General features: G+C 44.5%; 1 protein-coding gene and 1 pseudogene across 1 annotated transcript in view; one reads left to right on the forward strand and one right to left on the reverse strand.

Annotated features, from left to right (window-relative positions):
* The window catches only part of EIF3G (eukaryotic translation initiation factor 3 subunit G), a 40,240-nt gene extending 36,003 nt beyond the window's left edge, over positions 1-4,237 (reverse strand). Inside the window, exons 1-2 of the mRNA XM_085847420.1 lie at positions 4,124-4,237; positions 3,873-3,919 (exon numbers count right to left, since the gene is read on the reverse strand). Coding sequence (XP_085703546.1) covers positions 3,873-3,919; positions 4,124-4,143 — 67 coding nt within the window. The 5' untranslated portion in view covers positions 4,144-4,237. The remainder of the gene's footprint in view (positions 1-3,872; positions 3,920-4,123) is intronic.
* A 5,925-nt stretch (positions 4,238-10,162) lies between these two features.
* LOC147035777 (uncharacterized) lies at positions 10,163-20,600 on the forward strand (annotated as a pseudogene).
* Positions 20,601-20,962: the final 362 nt, after the last annotated feature.

Below are 20,962 nucleotides of genomic sequence, written 5' to 3' on the forward strand. Positions count from 1 at the left end.
CCCAATTGCTTCCGTTGCTCCAGCAAATGATCTAAACTGACTGAAAGATACAAGTAATTACAAAAATGTGAATGGTTCTGTTTCTGAGGTTGCCAAGAAAGCTCTCTTGAGACATCTATGGTACTTGAGTTAAGAGTTAGTATCACTCTCATTTTTTGATAATAATACAAATTATTCAACTAAGAGGAATCTGGTGATTGCTCTGGAGAAACCAGGTTCTGTACTTTCTCCAAAACGTGTAGATATTCCATCCAGTGATATATCTGCCATCACTCTTGCTGACTTTGTTAGTGCTACAACTCTGCGGTTTTTTGAAATCCTGAAACTGCCGTATGAATTTCTAATATTAAATGATCCTGAACAATGGGGGTCTCTGAACAGTATCAAGTTGCCAAAAAATGTGTTGACAGTTTGAGAGTAGTCAATGATGTAGCAGAAAGGGGTGTGAAACTCATACAAGATTTCAATGACACCATCACAAAGAATGAGGATCAGAAGCAGTATTTGCTGCAGGTGGTCTCTCAGCATCGATCACAGTTTCCCATACCAACTAAATCAGTCCTCAAGACTGTCTGAATACGTTCTATTACGTAATCTTGCTAATGACCAGTGACCAAATTAAGATTTTGCATGGTTGCCAGAATGGCCAGTTATATTTTAATAGTCTTCTTACTGTATGTTAGATTTCTGTTTATGATATCATAGTATCTATTACAGGTATTCGTCCAATTAGCATCAATCACTGCCTTGTAGCACCCGTAAAACCTTTTGCAACATTAACATTTGTAATGGCAATAACATATGAAAAAAAATAAAATAAAAAAAAATAATAAATAAATAAATAAATAAAAAAATCGCCTTATGGTTACAGTTTCATGACTAGCCGATAATGTACTTATGATTCGGTGATGATATTTGTACTTGACACCATTGCACCATTTTCATGGTTTTCGGCATTAAATTTGAACTTTTCAAATGAATTGAGCCACTTTTAATAGTTTGATTCCAAAGATATTTTAAAATAATGATATTCATGGTAAAATGAAAAACATTGGAGGGTACGACGATTATATTTTTGAATTTCACTTTTTTGGACCACCCTAATATTATATATATATATATATATATATATATATATATATATATATATATATATATATATATATATATATATATATATATATATATATATATATACATACATATATATATATATACATACATATATATATATATATACATATATATATATATATACACATATATACATATATATATATATATATATATATATATATATATATATATATATATATATATATATATATATATATCTCCAGGATCTAGTAATATTTACCAACACCAACAATCACAATATCGACACCCTCACATGATGCCTTTACATTCAACATTGCAATCATGTAAACGACAACATGCTGAAGTCATCACTATTTCCTGCACAAACTACATTGTTGCCATCACCACCCCTGCCCAACACTTGCAACAATGTTGCTATCATCCTCCCCTCCCCTGCACAAACTACATCGTAGCCATCACCCTCCCCTTCCTTCACGAACTACATCGTTGCCATCACCCTCCCCTCCCCTCCACCAACAACATCGTTGCCATCACCCTCCCTCCCCTCCACCAACAACATCGTTGCCATCACCCTCCCCTTCCTTCACGAACTACATCGTTGCCATCACCCTCCCCTCCCCTCCACCAACAACATCGTTGCCATCGCCCTCCCCTTCCTTCACGAACTACATCGTTGCCATCACCCTCCCCTCCCTCCACCAACAACATCGTTGCCATCACCCTCCCCTTCCTTCACGAACTACATCGTTGCCATCACCCTCCCCTCCACTCCACCAACAACATCGTTGCCATCACCCTCCCTCCCTCCACCAACAACATCGTTGCCATCACCCTCCCCTTCCTTCACAAACTACATCGTTGCCATCACCCTCCCCTCCCCTCCACCAACCACATTGTTGCCATCACCCTGACCTCCCCTACACAAGCTACATCGCAATCATTACCCTCCCCTACACTAACTACATCCCCACCATTACCCTCCCCTCCACTCCAACAACTACATCGCTACCATTACCCTCTCCTCCACCAACTACATCGCCACCATTACCCTCCCCTCCACCAACTACATCGGCACCATTACCCTCCCCTCCACCAACTACATCGCCACCATTACCCTCCCCTCCACCAACTACATCGGCACCATTACCCTCCCCTTGACCAGCTACAATGTGGACATAACCCTGCCAACACAAACTACATCACTACCATTACCCTCCCGTCCACCAACTACATCGTGGACATCACCTTCCCTCCACTCCACCAACTATATTGTGGATATCACCCTCCCCTCTACCAACTACATCGCTACCATTACCCTCCCCTCCACCAACTACATCTTGGACATCACCCCCCCACCCCGCTCTTCGCCTCGACCTACTACATCGTGGACATCACCCTCCCCTCCCCTCCACTAACTACATCGTGGACATCACCCCCCCCTCCCCTCCAGTAACTACATCGTGGACATCACCCTCCCCTCCCCTCCACTAACTACATCGTGGACATGACCCTCCTCCCCTCCACTAACTAGATTGTGGACATCACCCTCCCTCCCCTCCACTAACTAGATTGTGGACATCACCCCCCTCCCCTCCACTAACTACATCGTGGACATCACCCTCCCCTCCCCTCCACTAACTAGATTGTGGACATCACCCTCCCTCCCCTCCACCAACTACATCATGGACATCACCCTCCCTCCCCTCCACTAACTACATCGCTACCATTACCTCCCTCCACTAACATCGTGGACATCACCCTCCCCTCCCCTCCACTAACTACATCGTGGACATCACCCTCCCCTCCACTAACTACATCGTGGACATCACCCTCCCCTCCCCTCCACTAACTACATCGTGGACATCACCCTCCCCTCCCCTCCACTAACTACATTGTGGACATCACCCTCCCCTCCCCTCCACTAACTACATCGTGGACATCACCCTCCCCTCCCCTCCACTAACTACATCGTGGACATCACCCTCCCCTCCCCTCCACTAACTACATCGTGGACATCACCCTCCCTCCCCTCCACTAACTACATCGTGGACATCACCCTCCCCTCCCCTCCACTAACTACATCGTGGACATCACCCTCCCCTCCCCTCCACTAACTACATCGTGGACATCACCCTCCCCTCCCCTCACTACATCGTGGACATCACCCTCCCCTCCCCTCACTACATCGTGGACATCACCCTCCACTCCCCTCCACTAACTACATCGTGGACATCACCCTCCCTCCCCTCCACTAACTACATCGTGGACATCACCCTCCCTCCCCTCCACTAACTACATCGTGGACATCACCCTCCCCTCCCCTCACTACATCGTGGACATCACCCTCCCCTCCCCTCACTACATCGTGGACATCACCCTCCCCTCCCCTCACTACATCGTGGACATCACCCTCCCCTCCCCTACACCATCTACATCGTGGACATCACCCTCCCCTCCCCTACACCATCTACATCGTCCTCAGCACGGAAAATAAACGAGTAATATCATGGATTACATTGTCGGTGTGAACAACCCTAACAGTGTCGGTGATGAACGAGTTGGAGGTTTTGAGGGTCCGCCATGGGTGGGTCTGAGACCCGTCCGAATAACACCAAATAATATTTAAATGGTTCAAACCGATTCCTTCCTCGACTCTCAGTTTAAAAAGGAGAGAGAACGGACAACCAATCACACACGGTCGTGTTCACGGGCAACATGACCTCCCCAAGACCCCGAGCCCACGTTACTCGCAATGCATCCTGGGTAGGCCTCACCTTCATTCCCCTCGAGCTCCACCAGGTCAGCCCAGCTCGGTTTGGACCTACAAACCACAAAGTACACGGAGAAGAATCACAACGAATCAAAAACGCACAAACCACTTATTCAGCTCCTATAAATGTATATGTACGTGTGTGTGTGTGTGCGTGTGTGTGTGTGCGTGTGTGCGGGTGTGCGTGTGCGCGTGTGTGCGGGTGTGCGTGTGCGGGTGTGCGTGTGCGTGTGTGCGGGTGTGTGTGACACGTACTCGTAATCCAATGAAGGCATGCTCGAACTTTTCAAAGCAGGTCCGCGACACAAACCACGCACCAAGATGAACGACACAACTGCGCATGCGCAAAAAAAAAAGTTCGTCACTGTGCTAAATAATAAAAAAACACAATGGCAAAAATGTTCATAATAATAATACTATTAATAATAATATGACTTACTTACAAGGTACTTCAACGCAGGAAGTCATGAGACCCATTAACGCCTGCGCTCCAATTGTCAACCGAGTGAATAAAAAAAAACAACAACAACAACAATGACATTCTGCGCATGAGGAGGACATCGGGCCCATCGTGCCTGTACTACATCAATTCCAGATTTAATAGTGACCCTGTCAAAACGACTTGATTCATTGGGATTGGGGAAATGAGCGAATGAGGGACGAGAGCAGTGTGCCGCACTCAGGGGATATCCGAAAACTATGAAAATAAGACTGGGGAGAAATATATATATATATATATATATATATATATATATATATATATATATATATATATATATATATATATATATATATATATATATATATATATATATATATATATATATATATATATATATATATATATCTTGGTGTTGGCGCAGTGGTAAGGGCAGCGGCTTGGGATGCAAAAGGTCCTGAGTTCAAGCCCGTTGAACCACTGAATTAATACACCAGTTGATTGACTCAGCCTGTCATCCTTCCGAGGGCGGCGAAATGAGTACCAGTGTACTGGGCCGGTGTATACCCTGGTTAAAATAGGTGTACCATATCCCTGTGTCGTAAGAGGCGACCAGGGTTGCGTCAGGAAGGGCATCCGGCGTAAAACATGTGCCAAATCCGCTGTGGCGACCCCGAACGGAGCAGCCGAAAGAAGAAGAAGAAGAAAAATAAATATAAATATATATATATATATATATATATATATATATATACATATATATATATATACATATATATATATACATATATATATATACATATATATATATATATATATATATATATATATATATATATATATATATATATATATATATATATTGTTGTGGTTGACGAAATTCACAAACCACCATTCAGGTCCCTAAGGTGAGATATTTCTGTAAGTATATGTGTAGTTAGGCCCAAACCCGTTGTCTAGAGGGAATAAATGTCATTCACTCGGGCTGCGACTCTTCAGGATAGCCGTTTTTCTTTTACTATCTTTATTTTGGACCAGCCGCCATTAATAGCACCACCAACCACGTCTCAACAGCCATCACAACAACAACCACGAACCACAACGCCGCTTCACAACAACAACCACCAACCACAACGCCGCTTCACAACAACAACCACCAACCACAACGCCGCTTCACAACAACAGCCACCAACCACAACGCTGCTTCACAACAACAGCCTCAACCTTTACCGTCACAACTCGCCACCGTCGCATCGCCACCATTCTCGCGCCACTTGTGGGCACCGATACTGGACTCGTGTAGGGCGCGCACCGAGCAGCGTGTTCAGAGACATCACAGACTTTCCGAAGAAAAACGGATCAAAAACGACTCACGCCCACTTCTGTTCCGTCCTATCGGCGAGCTGGGGCGATTTGGCCCCGCCTCCAGGGCGTTGGAGTGAGGACGCTATATGCAAATTCATGGATCAAAAAGCATTCACGCCCACTTTTCCTCGGTCCAATGGGGAGCCAGTTAGAGAGGTGAAGGGTCGGAGGCAAAGGGTCAAGGGTGAAAGAGCGAAGCCACGGGGCTTATATAAATGGCTGCGTTCGTCAGTAAAGTTAAGTTGAGAGTTGTGCGGAGTTCAAGAGAGTCGTCGGTGGAGCTGGAAAGAAGTGGGAGAAGTCAAGAGTGAAGAGTTGGGACGAGCCAAGAGAGGAGACGGAGAGGGCGAGTAGACGGAGCTGTGGAGAGGTGACGGCGGCGAAGGCGGACGAGGGGGTGCTCGCGTCGGTGCCGGGAGCTGCAGAGGGAGAGGCCAGCAAAGCGACCGAGGTCGAGGAGGAGACGCTTGCCGCGGGACCCGAGACAGGGTGATATCCTCCTTCCCCCGAGCATCAGCAACCCCCTCCTGTTTCCCCCCCGCGCTGAGATAGTGCGACAAAGGGGGCCCCTTTCCCACCCCCTACCAGACACTGTCCGCGAGGCCCGCGGAGTTGAGGCACCACCGCCACTTCGCGTCTCATCATCAGACGGGTAGGCCCGACCCGGTCTCGGCCCCAGGCCCGCTTCATCCTTGAGGGTGGTTCTCTTTTCTTTTGCTTTGGGAATATGTGTTGTCGGCGCCGTCTGTGAAGTAAAATTGTATAAGTGTTGCCGTGTGCCCGGTAGTCGGTTAGATCTGCATTGTTGCATTTGCTTTTTGTGTAATATTGTGTTTCTTTTTCGATTACATTTGCTTTTGGTGTAATTGTATATGTGTGCTTTCCGTTCATCGCGAAATAAATGTGCTTATTGTTGAACTGTTTTCCCGCTTTGCTTCGTCTTTTCCTCGATTGAATCTCCATCTTGCTTCATGTAAAGGGTTGGTCGTGGGCTAAAACGCCCGATAATTAATCGAACCGTCGAGGCCGACGATAACACCGCTCGGTTATCCCGATAGTACGGAACGGGTCGCTTAAAGTGGCCCGTGTCCGAAGTCGACCTGCGGCGAGGTGCGATCGCCCGGTCTACCCTCCGTGTGGGTACTTAGGTAGGTCGAATTTGGCGAGCAACCCTATCCCACGCGGGGGCCGATTGGCACGATCGCGGTGAGACCGAAAGGTCCACCCGTGACTAGTTCCCGGCGTTAGTCCGAGAGGGTCACGACTGGATTGTCCGTCTGGTGGGCGACGTGCCGCGATTCGAGTTACGTGGCCGTCCGCACGCCGGCGGGCGCGAATCCGCAACAATATATATATATATATATATATATATATATATATATATATATATATATATATATATATATATATATATATATATATATATATATATATATATATATATATAGTTAAAAGTGTGTTTCTCTGTGACCTATGCACGCGAAAAGTACTGGACTGTTCCTCATCAAACTTCACATGCTGACAGAACATGTAGCCGGGAGTGTCCCGATGTAAAAGAATTGTACTTCCGACTTCCGGTTTCCGATTATGACGTCATCACCTGATTTTGAAACGTTAATTTTTCAAGTTCAGCCGATTGACATGGGGCCAACGCCATTTGCAATTGAATTAAAAAATAATGCTTCAGTCAATTGAAGACAATGATTTCCGACTTCCCGGTTTCCCAATTATGAATTATGCATTCGACACACTTACAAACATGACCGAATGAAAATTATACCGTATAATAATATAATAATCATCTGCAAGTCATATTTTACTAACATTTTCTTTGTTCATTATTGTTATAACCATGGTTATAAAAAACATTTTTTATTGTTACTGTATAAGGTTTTTACGTCAATTTGGCCTGGATTCGGGATCAGCGATCAATTTATGTAAATCACCATTAAAAATTATTTTTTGATAATGTGGGATATCTTTATTAAAATCAGTAGAGGAATTATAAACCATGTCTGATATTTGGGTCTTTCATGTCTCCGACGATGCCTTTATCTCCAGGGACGCATCATTCCCCATGACAAAAACCCGGAAGCAAAAGGGTCATAGCCGACGACACGGATTCCAAATTGCCAGGGTATTGTGTTGTTCTTGTTGTTGTTTCTTGTTGTTGTTGTTGTTGTTGGTGTTTACTATTCTCTCATGTGCACGCGTTGAGTATGAAGCTCACGACGTTCGCTATTAAATGCTGTGCGGTGTATAAACACGATCGGGTTTGATTTCTATGTTGCGAATATCAAACACTGTGCGGTGTATAAACACGATCGGGTTTGATTTCTATGTTGCGAATATTAAACGCTGTGCGGTGTATAAACACGATCGGGTTCGATTTCTATCTTGCTAATATTAAACGCTGTGCGGTGTATAAACACGATCCGTTTTGATTTCTATCTTGAGAATATTAACAAACGCTGTGCGATGTATAAACACGATCGGGTTTGATTTCTATCTTGCGAATATTTAACGCTGTGCGGTGCATAAACACTGTCGGGTTTGATTTCGATCTTGCGAATAAAAAATAATAGAATAAATATATAAACACTTCCGGTCATGATCTCCCGGCATGCATCATTCCCCATGACAAAAATTGGAGAGAAAAGGGTCAGAGCCGAGACACGGATTTGAAATTGCCAAGCTATTGTGTTGTTGTTGTTTCCTTTTCTCTCATGTGCACACGTTGAGTATGAAGCTCACCACTTTCGCTATTATACACATTTCCTTGAGAACAATAGTTCATCAGTATCAGTACATGCTGCCTCACATCAATAGAGGTTTTCTAATATACACTTTCGTTGAAGCGGAGATATTTTTTTCCGAGCAATTCCTCATCATCAAGCAGGTTTCCTCATCAAATCCTCACCAATTCTTCATTCATTTCGCATCCATTCCTCTTCATCAAGCATTTACCTCAGCAATAGGACCAGTACCTCGATGAGGAGATCGTGCTAAAATAGAGTGACTATTTACTTTTGTATAGTGGCGAAAGTTTGGTTGTGCTCATTCCCGCGGACCCCAGTGAAAATCGCTGGAACTCCCGCACTTTTTGAGCCGGACCCGTGCGTTTCGTCTCAGGGCTCTCGGGTCTAATTGGCCTCCCCAGTTGGCAGCGGATCCCCGTGCGAGGACTCCCGCGACCTGAGTTGTAGGGGATAGTCCCCCGACGAGTTGCCCCGAGCACAACCACCACACATAACATTAATCCACACATTAATACATAATAGTTATATTTTGATAATTTTAAGAAATTAATGATGCCTCCTAAAAAGCGAAGAAGCAGCATTGGAAGAAAAACGCCACACGCGAAGACTGTGAGAGCGTCACGTGATGTCGAGACCGAAGAGAAAATGACATCAAGGCGTCAAAGAGACCGGTCGCGTTCAGCAGCTGCTCGGCTTGCAGAGACTCCTGAAGCTACGGACGCTCGGCGCCAAAGCGTTCGCCAAACAACCGCAGCAGTGAGAGAAGCAGAGCTGCCTGAAGTCTCGGACGATCAACGCCGAAGCAAACGGTTGCATTCAGCTGCCAAGAGAACCGGCCCTTTCAAATCATCGAAAATGGAAACAGAATCCTTTAACTATAGACCACATAATCAGTATCAATTGATCCCTATACTTCAAATAGGTGGGATGGATGAGATCTGCCATCATTGTGGGGCAAGAAAATTCAAGAAAGAACCTCCTGGTATGTGTTGCAGTGGAGGGAAAGTGAAAATCACTGATATATACGAACCACCAGAACCGTTGAAGTCTCTGTTGGATGGAACATCTGCCCACTCACAACATTTCCGAGGCAATATCAGGATGTATAACTCATGCTTCCAAATAACATCATTTGGAGCTGAAGAAGTTAGATTACTGGGCCACTTTCCTACGTTTAAGGTTTGTGGGCAAATATATCATCGAGCCAGGGCCATTTTGCCACAACCCGGAGAAGAACCGAAGTTTCTTCAGATCTATTTCATGGGCGATCACAATCAAGAAGCTCAACATAGGTGTGGCGTTGTTGAAGATATCCGTCTCGAGTTGGTTTTGGACTTGCAAAAGATGTAGCATGAAACTAACAACATCGTAAGAAGTTTCAAAACAGCCTTAGAACAGGCTCCCTGTGAAGACATGAGGGTTGTAATTCATGCTGATATAACTCCTGCTGGAGAGCATGAGAGAAGATACAACGCCTCACAAGTAAACGAAGTGGCCATCGTCATCATTGGGCAAGAATTCAATCGGCGTGACATCGTCATACACTGCAGAAATGACCAACTGCAGAGAATCAGTGAGACACACCGCTCCTATGATGCCCTGCAGTACCCGTTGATTAACTGGGAAGGAGAAGATGGCTATTTCTTCCAAATATGGCAGTTCAATCCCACGACTGGACTAATGAATGTTGGAAAAAAAGTATCTGCTAATGATTAATATGCATACAGAGTCATGCACAGGCAAAATAGATTCAATATTATTTTGCGTTGTCGCCAACTGTTTCACCAGTATATAGTTGATATGTATGCAAAGATTGAGTCTGAACGACTACCATTCATCAGAACTCAGCAGCAGCAGTTACGCGTGGCTGATTATATACATCTTCGTGATTCTCTAACCAATGACAGCCATTAAAATGTTGGTCAATCAGTTATATTACAATCATCATTCACTGGTGGACCACAGTATATGGCAGAACGCACTCAAGATGCAATGACGTATGTTCGAACTTTTGGAAGACCTGACCTTTTCATAACTTTAACCTGTAATCCTCAGTGGCCAGAAATTGTCAAAGAACTATTACCAGGACAAGTTGCACATGACGGACATGATCTAATCGCGAGAGTCTTTCAGAGGAAAGTCATTCTGTTGATAGATCTTATGACGAATTTTAATGTGTGTGGGTATGTTGCTGCCTACATGTATACCATAGAATGGCAAAAACGTGGTCTTCCACACGTACATAGCCTTTTTTGGCTCAGAGAAAAACTTAGACCCACCCAGATTGACTCAGTCATTCGCGCTGAATTGCCCAACACAGAAGAGGATCCGTTTTTGTACGCTATTGTGAAACGTCATATGATCCATGGTCCATGTGGGGTAATAAATAGCAAGGCACCCTGCATGAGAAATGGAAAATGTGGAAAGAGGTTCCCTGGAGAACTCCTCCACCAAACGCAGTCGGATAAAGATGGATATCTGTTGTATCGTAGGTGGGCACCTGATGATGGTGGATTTGAAACAACGGTTAAAGTTCACGGTATTCCTGAACCCGTCGTTGTTGATAATAAATGGATAGTTCCATATATCCCATTACTCTCCACGATTTTCAATGCCCCTATCAACGTTGAGTACTGCTATAGTGTAAAAGCTATCAAATGCATATGCAAATACATTCACAAGGGCAGTGATCAAGCCGTAGTAACCATTGAGAGAAACGACATCAATGAGGTTCAAAAATATGAAAATGGTCGATATATATGCAGCAATGACGCCATATGGAGGATATTGAACTTCCCCATTACTGGCAGGTTTCCTCCAGTTATTCACCTGACAATTCACCTTGAGAACGGACAGAGAGTTTATTTTACAGATCAAAATGTCCAACAACGAGTGGAAGAACCTCCAATTTCTAACTTACTGGCATTTTTCAAACTATGCAAAATTGATGACTTTGCTCGAACTCTACTGTATGCTCAGGTGCCAACGTTTTTCACTTGGATCTCGAGTCAGAAACGTTGGAACAGGAGGAAGCAAGGTTCAGAAGTTCCAGGATATCCCGGTATTTACAAATCTGACGCATTGGGTCGAGTGTACACAGTACATCCCAATAATTTTGAGTGTTTCTGCGTCTGCCTGCTCCTGCATGTGAAACGAGGTCCAGTGAGTTTCATAGACCTGAGAACAGAGGACGGGCAAATTTGCGGCATATCCCGTGAGGCTTGCAATCTCCTCGGACTCCTTGAAGTCGATGCCCATTGGAACGCCACGCTTGAAGAGGCAACTGTTTCTCAATCCCCATCGACCATGAGGTATCTATTTGGTATTATGATAACTGTGTGTGAGATGTCAGATCCCAAGAGCCTATGGGACATTCACAAAGAGACCCTGCACTGACTGACGATGTAAAAAACAGAGTCCAAAGAGGACATCACCAAGAGGACATCCAGTACACACCAGATATGTTCAATGAGGCTCTGATATACATTGAAGATTTGGTATTATACATCAGCGGGAAAGATTTAACAAAGTGGGGACGTCCCTCTTCTAATAGGTCTGAAAGCACAACCATCAGGAGAGAATGGTTCCGTGAAACAAACTACAACACAGATACTCTCGCAAAGTTTTTTTCTGACAATGAGCCACTTCTGGTACAGGATCAGAGTAATGCATATCAACTGATTTCTGAAGCGGTTCAAGAGGGAAGTGGTGTGATATTTTTCTTGGATTCCCCGGGTGGTACTGGCAAAACATTTCTCCTCAACCTTTTGCTTGCTAAGATGAGGAGCCAGAAAAAGATCGCATTTGCGTTGCTTCATCCTGTATAGCTGCAACACTACTTTCAGGTGGCCGCACAGCGCATTCTGCTTTCAACTTGCCTCTCGACTTAGCTACAATGGAATATCCGGTTTGTGGCATTGGCAAACAAACTGAAGCAGTAAAAGTGCTGAAGAATTGCGACCTCATAGTTTGGGATGAAGATACGATGTCGACTTAGGATGCATTCGAAGCATAAGATAGAACTATGCGAGATTTAAGAGGAGTAGACCTGCCTATAGGTGGAGTTACGCTGGTTATTTCTGGCGATTTCAGACAAACATTATCTAACAACAAATATGAGGGTCAAATTATATGGTTATTTCAATGCTGGCAATTTCGCACAATTACTTCTCAAACTTGGAAATGGTGAAATCCTGAACACAAATGATGTAATATCTATTTCCGATGACTGTGGTACAATAGTTTCATCGATGGAAGAATTGGAGGCTCATGTGTATCCCAATTTAGCGACTAATTACAAAAACATACAGTGGCTCTGTGAAAGAACAATCCTGGCTCCACTTAATGAAACAGTCCGTGTAATAAACCATCAGTTATTACAAGTAGTTCCAGATGAACAACATAGTCACAAGTCCATTGACACCACACTGGATACTGAGCAAGCCATACATTATCGCACAAAATTTCTAAACTCATTGGAATTACCAGGATTGCCTCCGTACAATCTGTCGTTAAAAGTTGGATGCCCTATTATGTTATTACGTAATCTAGATGCACCAAAACTTTGCAACGGAACTAAACTGATTGTGAAAAGACAACTACCACATGTAATTGAGGCCACTATCGTGACAGGATGTGCGAAAGGAGAAGATGTATTCATTCCGCAAATTCCACTCATTCCATCAAATTCAACGATTGAATTTAAGAGACTACAATTTCCTGTATGCCTGTGCTTTGTGATGTCTATCAATAAGGCACAAGGACAGTCATTGAAAGCAGCAGGGCTGGAATTATCCACTCCTTGCTTTTCCCATTGTCAGCTATATGTGGGATGCTCCAGAGTGGGATCATCGCAGGCTTTGTACATATCGGCCCCAGAGGGGAAGACATCAAATATTGTTAATCCTCGAGCACTCCACTGAAATTATTGAGCGACTTCAGTTATTTCATAAACGGGAATAGGATGTGCGATGAAGGAAATACATGTTGCTGGTGAAAAATAAAAATGGTGATGGGAAATAAAAAAAATGGTGGTGGTGGTTTGTGTATATACATATGACAGATATAAATAGAATGGTGATGGCGTATGTGTATAATATTTTATAATTAAATGGTTCTGGGCTATGTAGATATTTTATAAAATGGTTATGGGCGTAGGTACGTTGTAACTTCGTATGCATAATGTAACATAATTTTTTTATCAGGATAACAGACGTAAATAAATCAAATACACTGGGCCAGGCTGGGTTATGCCCGACGTATATATTAAGTCGCAAATGATGACATGATACCAGCCTCACATTGTTGAGGCATTATGGTTTTTTATCTGATGCGGCAATAATCTTAACATTTTTGAACTCGAGTCTTCTGCATATAAAAAACAGGCGGGGAAAATATAATATCATAGTGGTGATAAAAAAAATAATAATGGTGGCAGCCTCTACAATTTTACAATTAACTGTGACATATACTCCTTCAGACCCGCCGTCATCCACGGGATTCCTGTGCGGAGCACTGGTATCCCTGCCCATATATATATATATATATATATATATATATATATATATATATATATATTCAAACACACACACACACACACACACACACACACACACACACACACACACACACACACACACACACATAGAGTATATAAACCTCTACAGAAAAAAAGGAACAGTTGAGAGAGCGGGTTGGGGGGACTCCAAAGGCAGGGCCAAGGGACACCATGTCGGGATACTTGGACAAGTTGGAGAAGTGGGGAGGAATGAGGGGGTAAGAGAGGATAAACATTCTGCACAAGGTGACAGATCAGTTCAGGTCAGGTATGGGAGCATGTGCCAGAACAGCGCGTCGCTGCGTCCACTTTCCCCCGGTACTCCAGGGGCCTCCGTCTGGCCTTCCCCCAGGCAGATGCCAGGCCCATCCCTATTTCATTGAGATGCTGGTCAACCTGCTGCAACCACGAGGCACGTGGTCGGCCCATTGGCCTCCACCACTCACGAGACTCCTTCGCTGAGAGAATCTAGTGAGCAGGATCAGCATCAGGAAAATGAGCCACATGTCCATGCAGCAGTAACTGACGCTCAGTGACCATGCAGGTAACAAATCTCATCCGAGTCTCTCTCAGCAACCGCTCATTGGACACAAAATCTGACCAGCGATAGCCAAGGATTCTCCGAAGAGACCTGGTACCAAAGGAATTAAGTCTGCGTCTCAGAATCTTGGTCAGAGTCCTAGTCTCGCATCCATAGAGCAAGACTGGAAGTACCAAGTACCTGAAGACTCGGACTTTCGTCCTCCCGCACAGGTACCGGCAGCGCCACACCCCATTATTCAGTGAATCCATGACTCCCCAGGCCCGACCCAGATGTGTATTGACCTCTGACTCACAGCCGGCAGAATGAATATCACTGCCAACTTAAGTGAATCTCTCCACGACCTCCACATCCTCACCACAAACAGGCACAGACAGGACAGTGGCATCCAAGGTGTCATTGAAAGCCTGGATCTTAGTTTTGACCCAGGAAACCCGTAATCCCTGTGGGTCTGACTCCTCCTTCAGCACCTCGAATTCCCCCAAAAGGATATCTGAAGTCTCCGCAACGATGACTACATCATCTGCGAAATCAAGCTCAGAGGTCTTGACATTCCCAAACGAATCATCGCTGCTTGATCTCTCCGACATCCTCCCGAGAATCCAGTCCATACAAGTGCTGAAAAGTGTGGGGGCGGGTACACACCCCTGACAAACTCCAGTAACAACTGGAAATAAGTCAGAGATGGTACCACCACACTTCACACACTCTCAGTACCAGAGTAGAGTTCGGACATCAGATTGATCAGTTTTGCTGGCACCCCATGAAGACCAAGAATCCTCCAGAGGGCATCCCGATTCACTGAATCGAATGCTTTTCAGAGATCAACATAGACTTCAGCAAGTCCCTGCCGAAACTCTCATCTGCGTTCGGTGAGGACACGAAGAGCAAGGATACGGTCAATCGTTGACCTCTTTGGTGTAAAGCCTGACTGCTCTGAACGCTGGTGCTCAAGCAGATGGTGGTGAATCCGATCATTAATTATCCGAGCAAAGATGTTGCGCCACACTGAGAGCAGCGTCACCCCTCGGTAGTTGTTGCAGTCTTGGCGATCACCCTTCCCTTTCCAGAGAGGGACAACAAGGCCCCTCTTCCAATCAGTTGGGATGATGCCTGTCTTCCAGGCAGTGTACAAAACTGCATGCAATGACACGAGTGCAGCATTTCCACCAGCCTTGAGAAGTTCGGCATGGATGCCACAGATCCCTGGAGCTTTACCCCGTTTCAACGGAGTTCACCGCAGCCTGTGTTTCCACAAGCGAAGGTGGACCACAGTTGATTGGAGGGTCAGCAACAGGGATTGTAACACCCTTGACATCCAACTCTACAGCTGGTGGATCAGCCTGGTACAACCGCTCAAAGTAACCAGCCCAGCGGGCCTTCACTTCAGACTCCTCTGTCAAGAGCCTACCACTCTCTGCTTTAACTGCAGTGCTCCGAGGGATGGGCTTGGATGAACGTAATGAGCGAATTCCCCTATAAGCGGGAAGAGAATCACCTGTCCACAGGTGATGCTCTACCCCCTCACAGATTCCTCGCACGTAGGCCTCCTTGTCCACCCTTAGTGCATGTACAGTTTCCACCTCAGCTCCCTGAACAGCTCAGCTCTGCCATTCAGCCTGGCCCTGCGACTCTGGTCAATGGAATCCAGTGTCCCTTGAGAGACAAAATTCTTCTTTGCCCTGCGGTGAGTTCCAAGACATCCACTGGAAACATCAAGGACAGTGGTCTTGAAGCCACTCCACAACTCTTCAGGACCCCCCAAAGCACCCAGACACCCAAAATGTCCACTCAGCCTGTTCGCAAACTCCTCAGCTACTCTCTCATCTTTGAGCTTGCTAAGATCGCCGAGGCTGGGATGGTACCATTTTCCAGGATTTAAGGTGCAGCTTTAGAGTTGCCATAACAAGCCCGTGGTCAGTATTGAAGAACTGAGCACTCCGGTCGACCCTGCCGTTCTGGATCATCCTCCAGCGACCGTCAACGAGGGCATGGTCAATCTCCTTTGCCACACCGCCAGCGTTGGAATACCAAGTCCAGCAATGAGCATGTGGGCGCTGAAACCATCAACCAGCCACCCTAAGTCCATGACTTCTTGCAAAGTCAAGGAAATTAGTGCTATTCTGGTTCATAGTTCCTGACCCATGGGGACCAACACACACCTCATAACCATCCCTATCAGTTCCAGTCGATGCATTGAAATCCCCAAAGACTAGAAGTGTATCTGCACCTGGGCACTGATCAACCACAGACTCGAGCATGGCGTAGAATGTCTCCTTCACGGTGAGGTAACTCTCCTCGGTTCGAGCATAGACAGAGACCAGGGAAATGACACCTCAAGAGTGACGAATCCTTAGTCTCATTATACGCTCGTTGACCGGTGTTACCTCAATTATCATTGGGGTCAGCTTATTGGACACAGCTGTCGCAACTCCTTGAGTATGGTAACCATCAGAGCGGCCAGACCAATAGTTGGTGTAACCACTCACCATTATCTCGCCGCAATCCGGTCTCCGAGTGCTGCAATACTGATGTCCAAACGCTTGAGCTTAGATGATAACAGAGACAGGTGATCATCCTCTCTTCAGGATAAGAAATTACAGGCACCCACCTGAAGGGACCGCCTCAATTAACCCAAGGAGTCCGCCGTCTGGTGGAGGACACCTCAGCACCACTCCGACACACTCTCCCACAATCTGATGCAGGGATGTTACACCATGGTTTCCCTCCTTTCATCAAAGATTGGGGGTCCCGAAGGCTTTGCCCCAATCCCGTCATCCGATGAGCTGCCCTGCGAAGGGAAGCTGCACAGGAGGTACTCCCACGGAGTGGGTTTTCAGATTTTTTTTGCATTTTTGTGTTTTGCGGAATGAAGGGTTTTATGGTGCCCGGAGTGCAAATCCTGCCACCAACCTCCTAATAAAAAAGTAACCCAACTGCAGGAGGACGTCTGCAGACACACTTGGGCACTAGATATGGATGGCTGATGGCTCACCAGGAGCTCCTCCGCCCTTTGACAGGTTTCGTTTTTAATCCTGCTGGGTGTCCATATCCAAACACCGTCCTCACCAGAAAACCTGGTGGGGGAGATGGTTTATTCGCCGACAACCCGACCATGGAACAGGTTAGTTCAGGTTTACATGGTACCTGTAGCAGGTCACAGATCTAACCAGACCTGACCTGACCTTACTCGTGTGTGATAAAGTGGGGAAAAAGGGAAATAAAGAAAGACTTTCCATGCCCTCTTTATCTGGTGTTGTCACTTGGCTGAGATGGTGATTTCATTGAACAGTCATCACCACCATGTCTCCCAGACTGATCAGGCTGAACCACAGCTGATATTGCATTGCTTCAGTGTCAGCAAGTCCAACACTCGTTCAGATGGAAACCAGAGACAATTTCATCCTCAATTATTTTTTTGTTTTTCAGCATCACTGTCACGTGATTATTTTTCCTCTCGATGCCCTCACTCAAAGGTCTTCATGGTGCTTTGTGCACTTCCACAGATTGGCCTTGGTGTTGCCTGGGCATTGCTGTCGAAACTACAAAGCATAAAAACCTGCAATATCGCAATAAACAATGTCGCATTGATAGTTTTGAAGTGTACTGGGGCATCTCCTGTTTTGGTTGTTTTTGTTTTACCTTATCTGGGAATCCTGACCATCTCCTATTTTGTGATTGCTCTGAAAGGCTGTAAAGTGGCCCCAAGCTCTAGTGAACCGAAGCTAATAATATTCAGCATGCTCTTCTTCATCATGGTGTCCTTTGCTTTTGTTCCTGCCTATTTCAGCACATAAGGGAAGTTTTCTGTTGTCACTGAGATTTTTGCGATTATCGCTGTTGTTTTGCGGTTTGTGGGATGTATATTTTCGCCAAAGTTTTATTTAGTTTTTAAATCATATGGAAAGAAATAATGCAATGAGAAAGCTTCTCAAAATGCAAAGCCCATCCACATCTGCTTTGTTCTGAAACTAAACTTGACGAAAACAACACTTAAAAAATATTGTACATTTTATTAATTTGTATTTTCCAAAGTTTCAAAAAAGGCTTGTTTAAGATTTGATGACTAAAGCTCAATTGTTAAATATGTTATGGCCTGACCATACACACTGAATCTCAATGGTAAACAAGGATTTAAATTAAAACATTTATAGCTGGTCTACCACTTCACTGATGACGTCATCCTTACAATCCTTTGTTCCCCATCAGGAATAGAATGAGGAGTGCCCTTTTTCAATTTTTTTCTGATCAGTAGTTTAAGAGATATGTTTTAATATTGTAATCCAAGATGGATGCTATACAACGTGACCGATAACATCAGAATTATCATTAAAATATTCTCAATTGGGCTCCTACCATGAAAATTTGATGTCAATTGGAGAAGTGGATGCTGAGAAAAAATATGTGAAAAAAACGAGTAAAAAAAGACGTAAAATGTCATAGCCCCCGTTGTTTCAGTAATTTTGCTGTATGGAGTGAAATTGTGAGCCCATATTTTTGTAAAACTAAAATGGCCACCTGTCTACCAGTCAGCCCTCTTTGATGAGGTCACAAAATAAAGTGACGGCTAAGTGTATGCCATCATATACTGTGTTTGTGCCAAGTTTGAACAAAATCTGACCATGCATGTCTGAGAAATGGTTGGGGACACATTTATGTAACAAAATGGCCACAAATCGGCCATTTTAAATCTGATCTAAAAACAAACAAATGATGTGCATATGTAAACCAACATTCATTATCTGTTTGCTAAGTTTGAACAACATTGGTAAATGCTTGCCCAAGAAATGGTTGAGGACGCGTTCAACATCAAGTTTCTTACAACTGAAATGGCTGCCAGTCGACCATATTAGATCTAACGTCGAAAAAAAAATGGCGTGCATATGTATCCAATCATGTGTTGTCTTTGTGCATGAATGGATAATATCAGTCCATACATGTTCAATATATGGTTGTTGATGCACAAAAGAAAACGCATACGAAAATTGAGATCAAATCCATAAGCCCCCGTTCCGGCATAAGCCCAACAGGGGCTAATTATTGAGCAACAAAAAAAGGCTAAAAAAGGGTCGAAGAATAAAAATGAAAATTGTTTTTACAAAATTATTCATTTGTCTTCTCCATATTCTCATCATAAAGCTTTGTTGAAAATATGATAAAAACTGACATGATACCATATTTTCTGTTGCATAAACCACACTTTTTTAATTGGCAAAAAAGGTAAAACTTGGGTGTGCAGTTATTACACTGGTCGAGAAAAAGAATTGTTCTAAAACGATCAATGCTGAATTTCAGTTGTATTCGAAATGAACACTATTTTAGCAGTTGCAACTGCTGTTAAGCTCAATTCCGCAGTTTAAATAATGAAAATCGGTTCAGGTTAAAAGTACTGTTCCGATTGTGGGGGTAGATGGAAGAATGTAACAGGCAATAGCATAGTGTAGAGTTGCTTCGTCCGTGGACGAGTAGGAGGCATCTCAATGTCATAAGTAGGGATTCTGTGAGCTTATGTGATATGTGTCACCACACGAGGGGTGGTGCAGTGTTAATTAGCGAGCAGGCCACGAGCCGGAGGTTTGTTGTGAGCAGGCGACGCCCCAGAGGCAGTGGATATTGAGGTAAAAGGAAAAACGGATCGCAGAGGGGAGAGAGTGCACAAGAGAGAGCGCACAGGAGTAAGAGTGCACAGAGGAGAGGAGCACACAAGTGAGGTGGCACATTTAAGGAGGAAGAATGAGTTGGCTTGGCATTTTGGGAGAGCCATGATCAGAGTGGAGGCATATATTTGCATTGTTTGGAGAGGCAAGAGCTGAGGGTGAGCGCATACCAAAGAGGTCGACACAGCCATTGAATTTGTGTTGAGTTGGTTTGGCTTGCGTGGTGAAGTAAGACGCCAGCCTTTTACTTCTGCTCAGGTTGATGAAGACAATCGGAACACCCAACGTCATTACACTGGGGCTTTGAGCCTGTATGTGGAGTGCCGCTCGCGGATTGCCTGGCATGCATTCATCCCGCTACGAGAGAAGTGCCTCGATTCCAGCTCCACAAGGATCAGCTCTGGGCCAAGCTAAGTAAAGCAATAGTTTGGAGGGAAGGTTTTTCTTTTCATTTTGTGTCACCTTTGTCTGCATTTGAATCTGTTTGCAGAGGCGCTTCGAGTGTTGGATTTATAATTATTATATTATTATTATTATCCTTATCTTCTGAATTATTGTCCATTGTAAATATTCATTTATTTTCATAAAATATATTCCTTTTAATAAACTGTAGCATTGTACTGCCCTGGTACAGCACCCCTGTGCTGTGTTTCTCCACCGTGCTCCTCCTGGAACCGCAAAACATAAGAGTTTAGGAACCGCAAAGCTGGGACGCAATTCGGCATGGAAGGGTCTGTCGTCAGGTGCTGGAGAACAAGCAAGTTAATGATAGTGAA

Source organism: Eptatretus burgeri, chromosome 1 (assembly GCF_056783735.1).
Source record: "Eptatretus burgeri isolate ZD-2024b chromosome 1, Ebu_testis_v1, whole genome shotgun sequence".
Taxonomy (NCBI): Eukaryota; Metazoa; Chordata; class Myxini; order Myxiniformes; family Myxinidae; genus Eptatretus; species Eptatretus burgeri.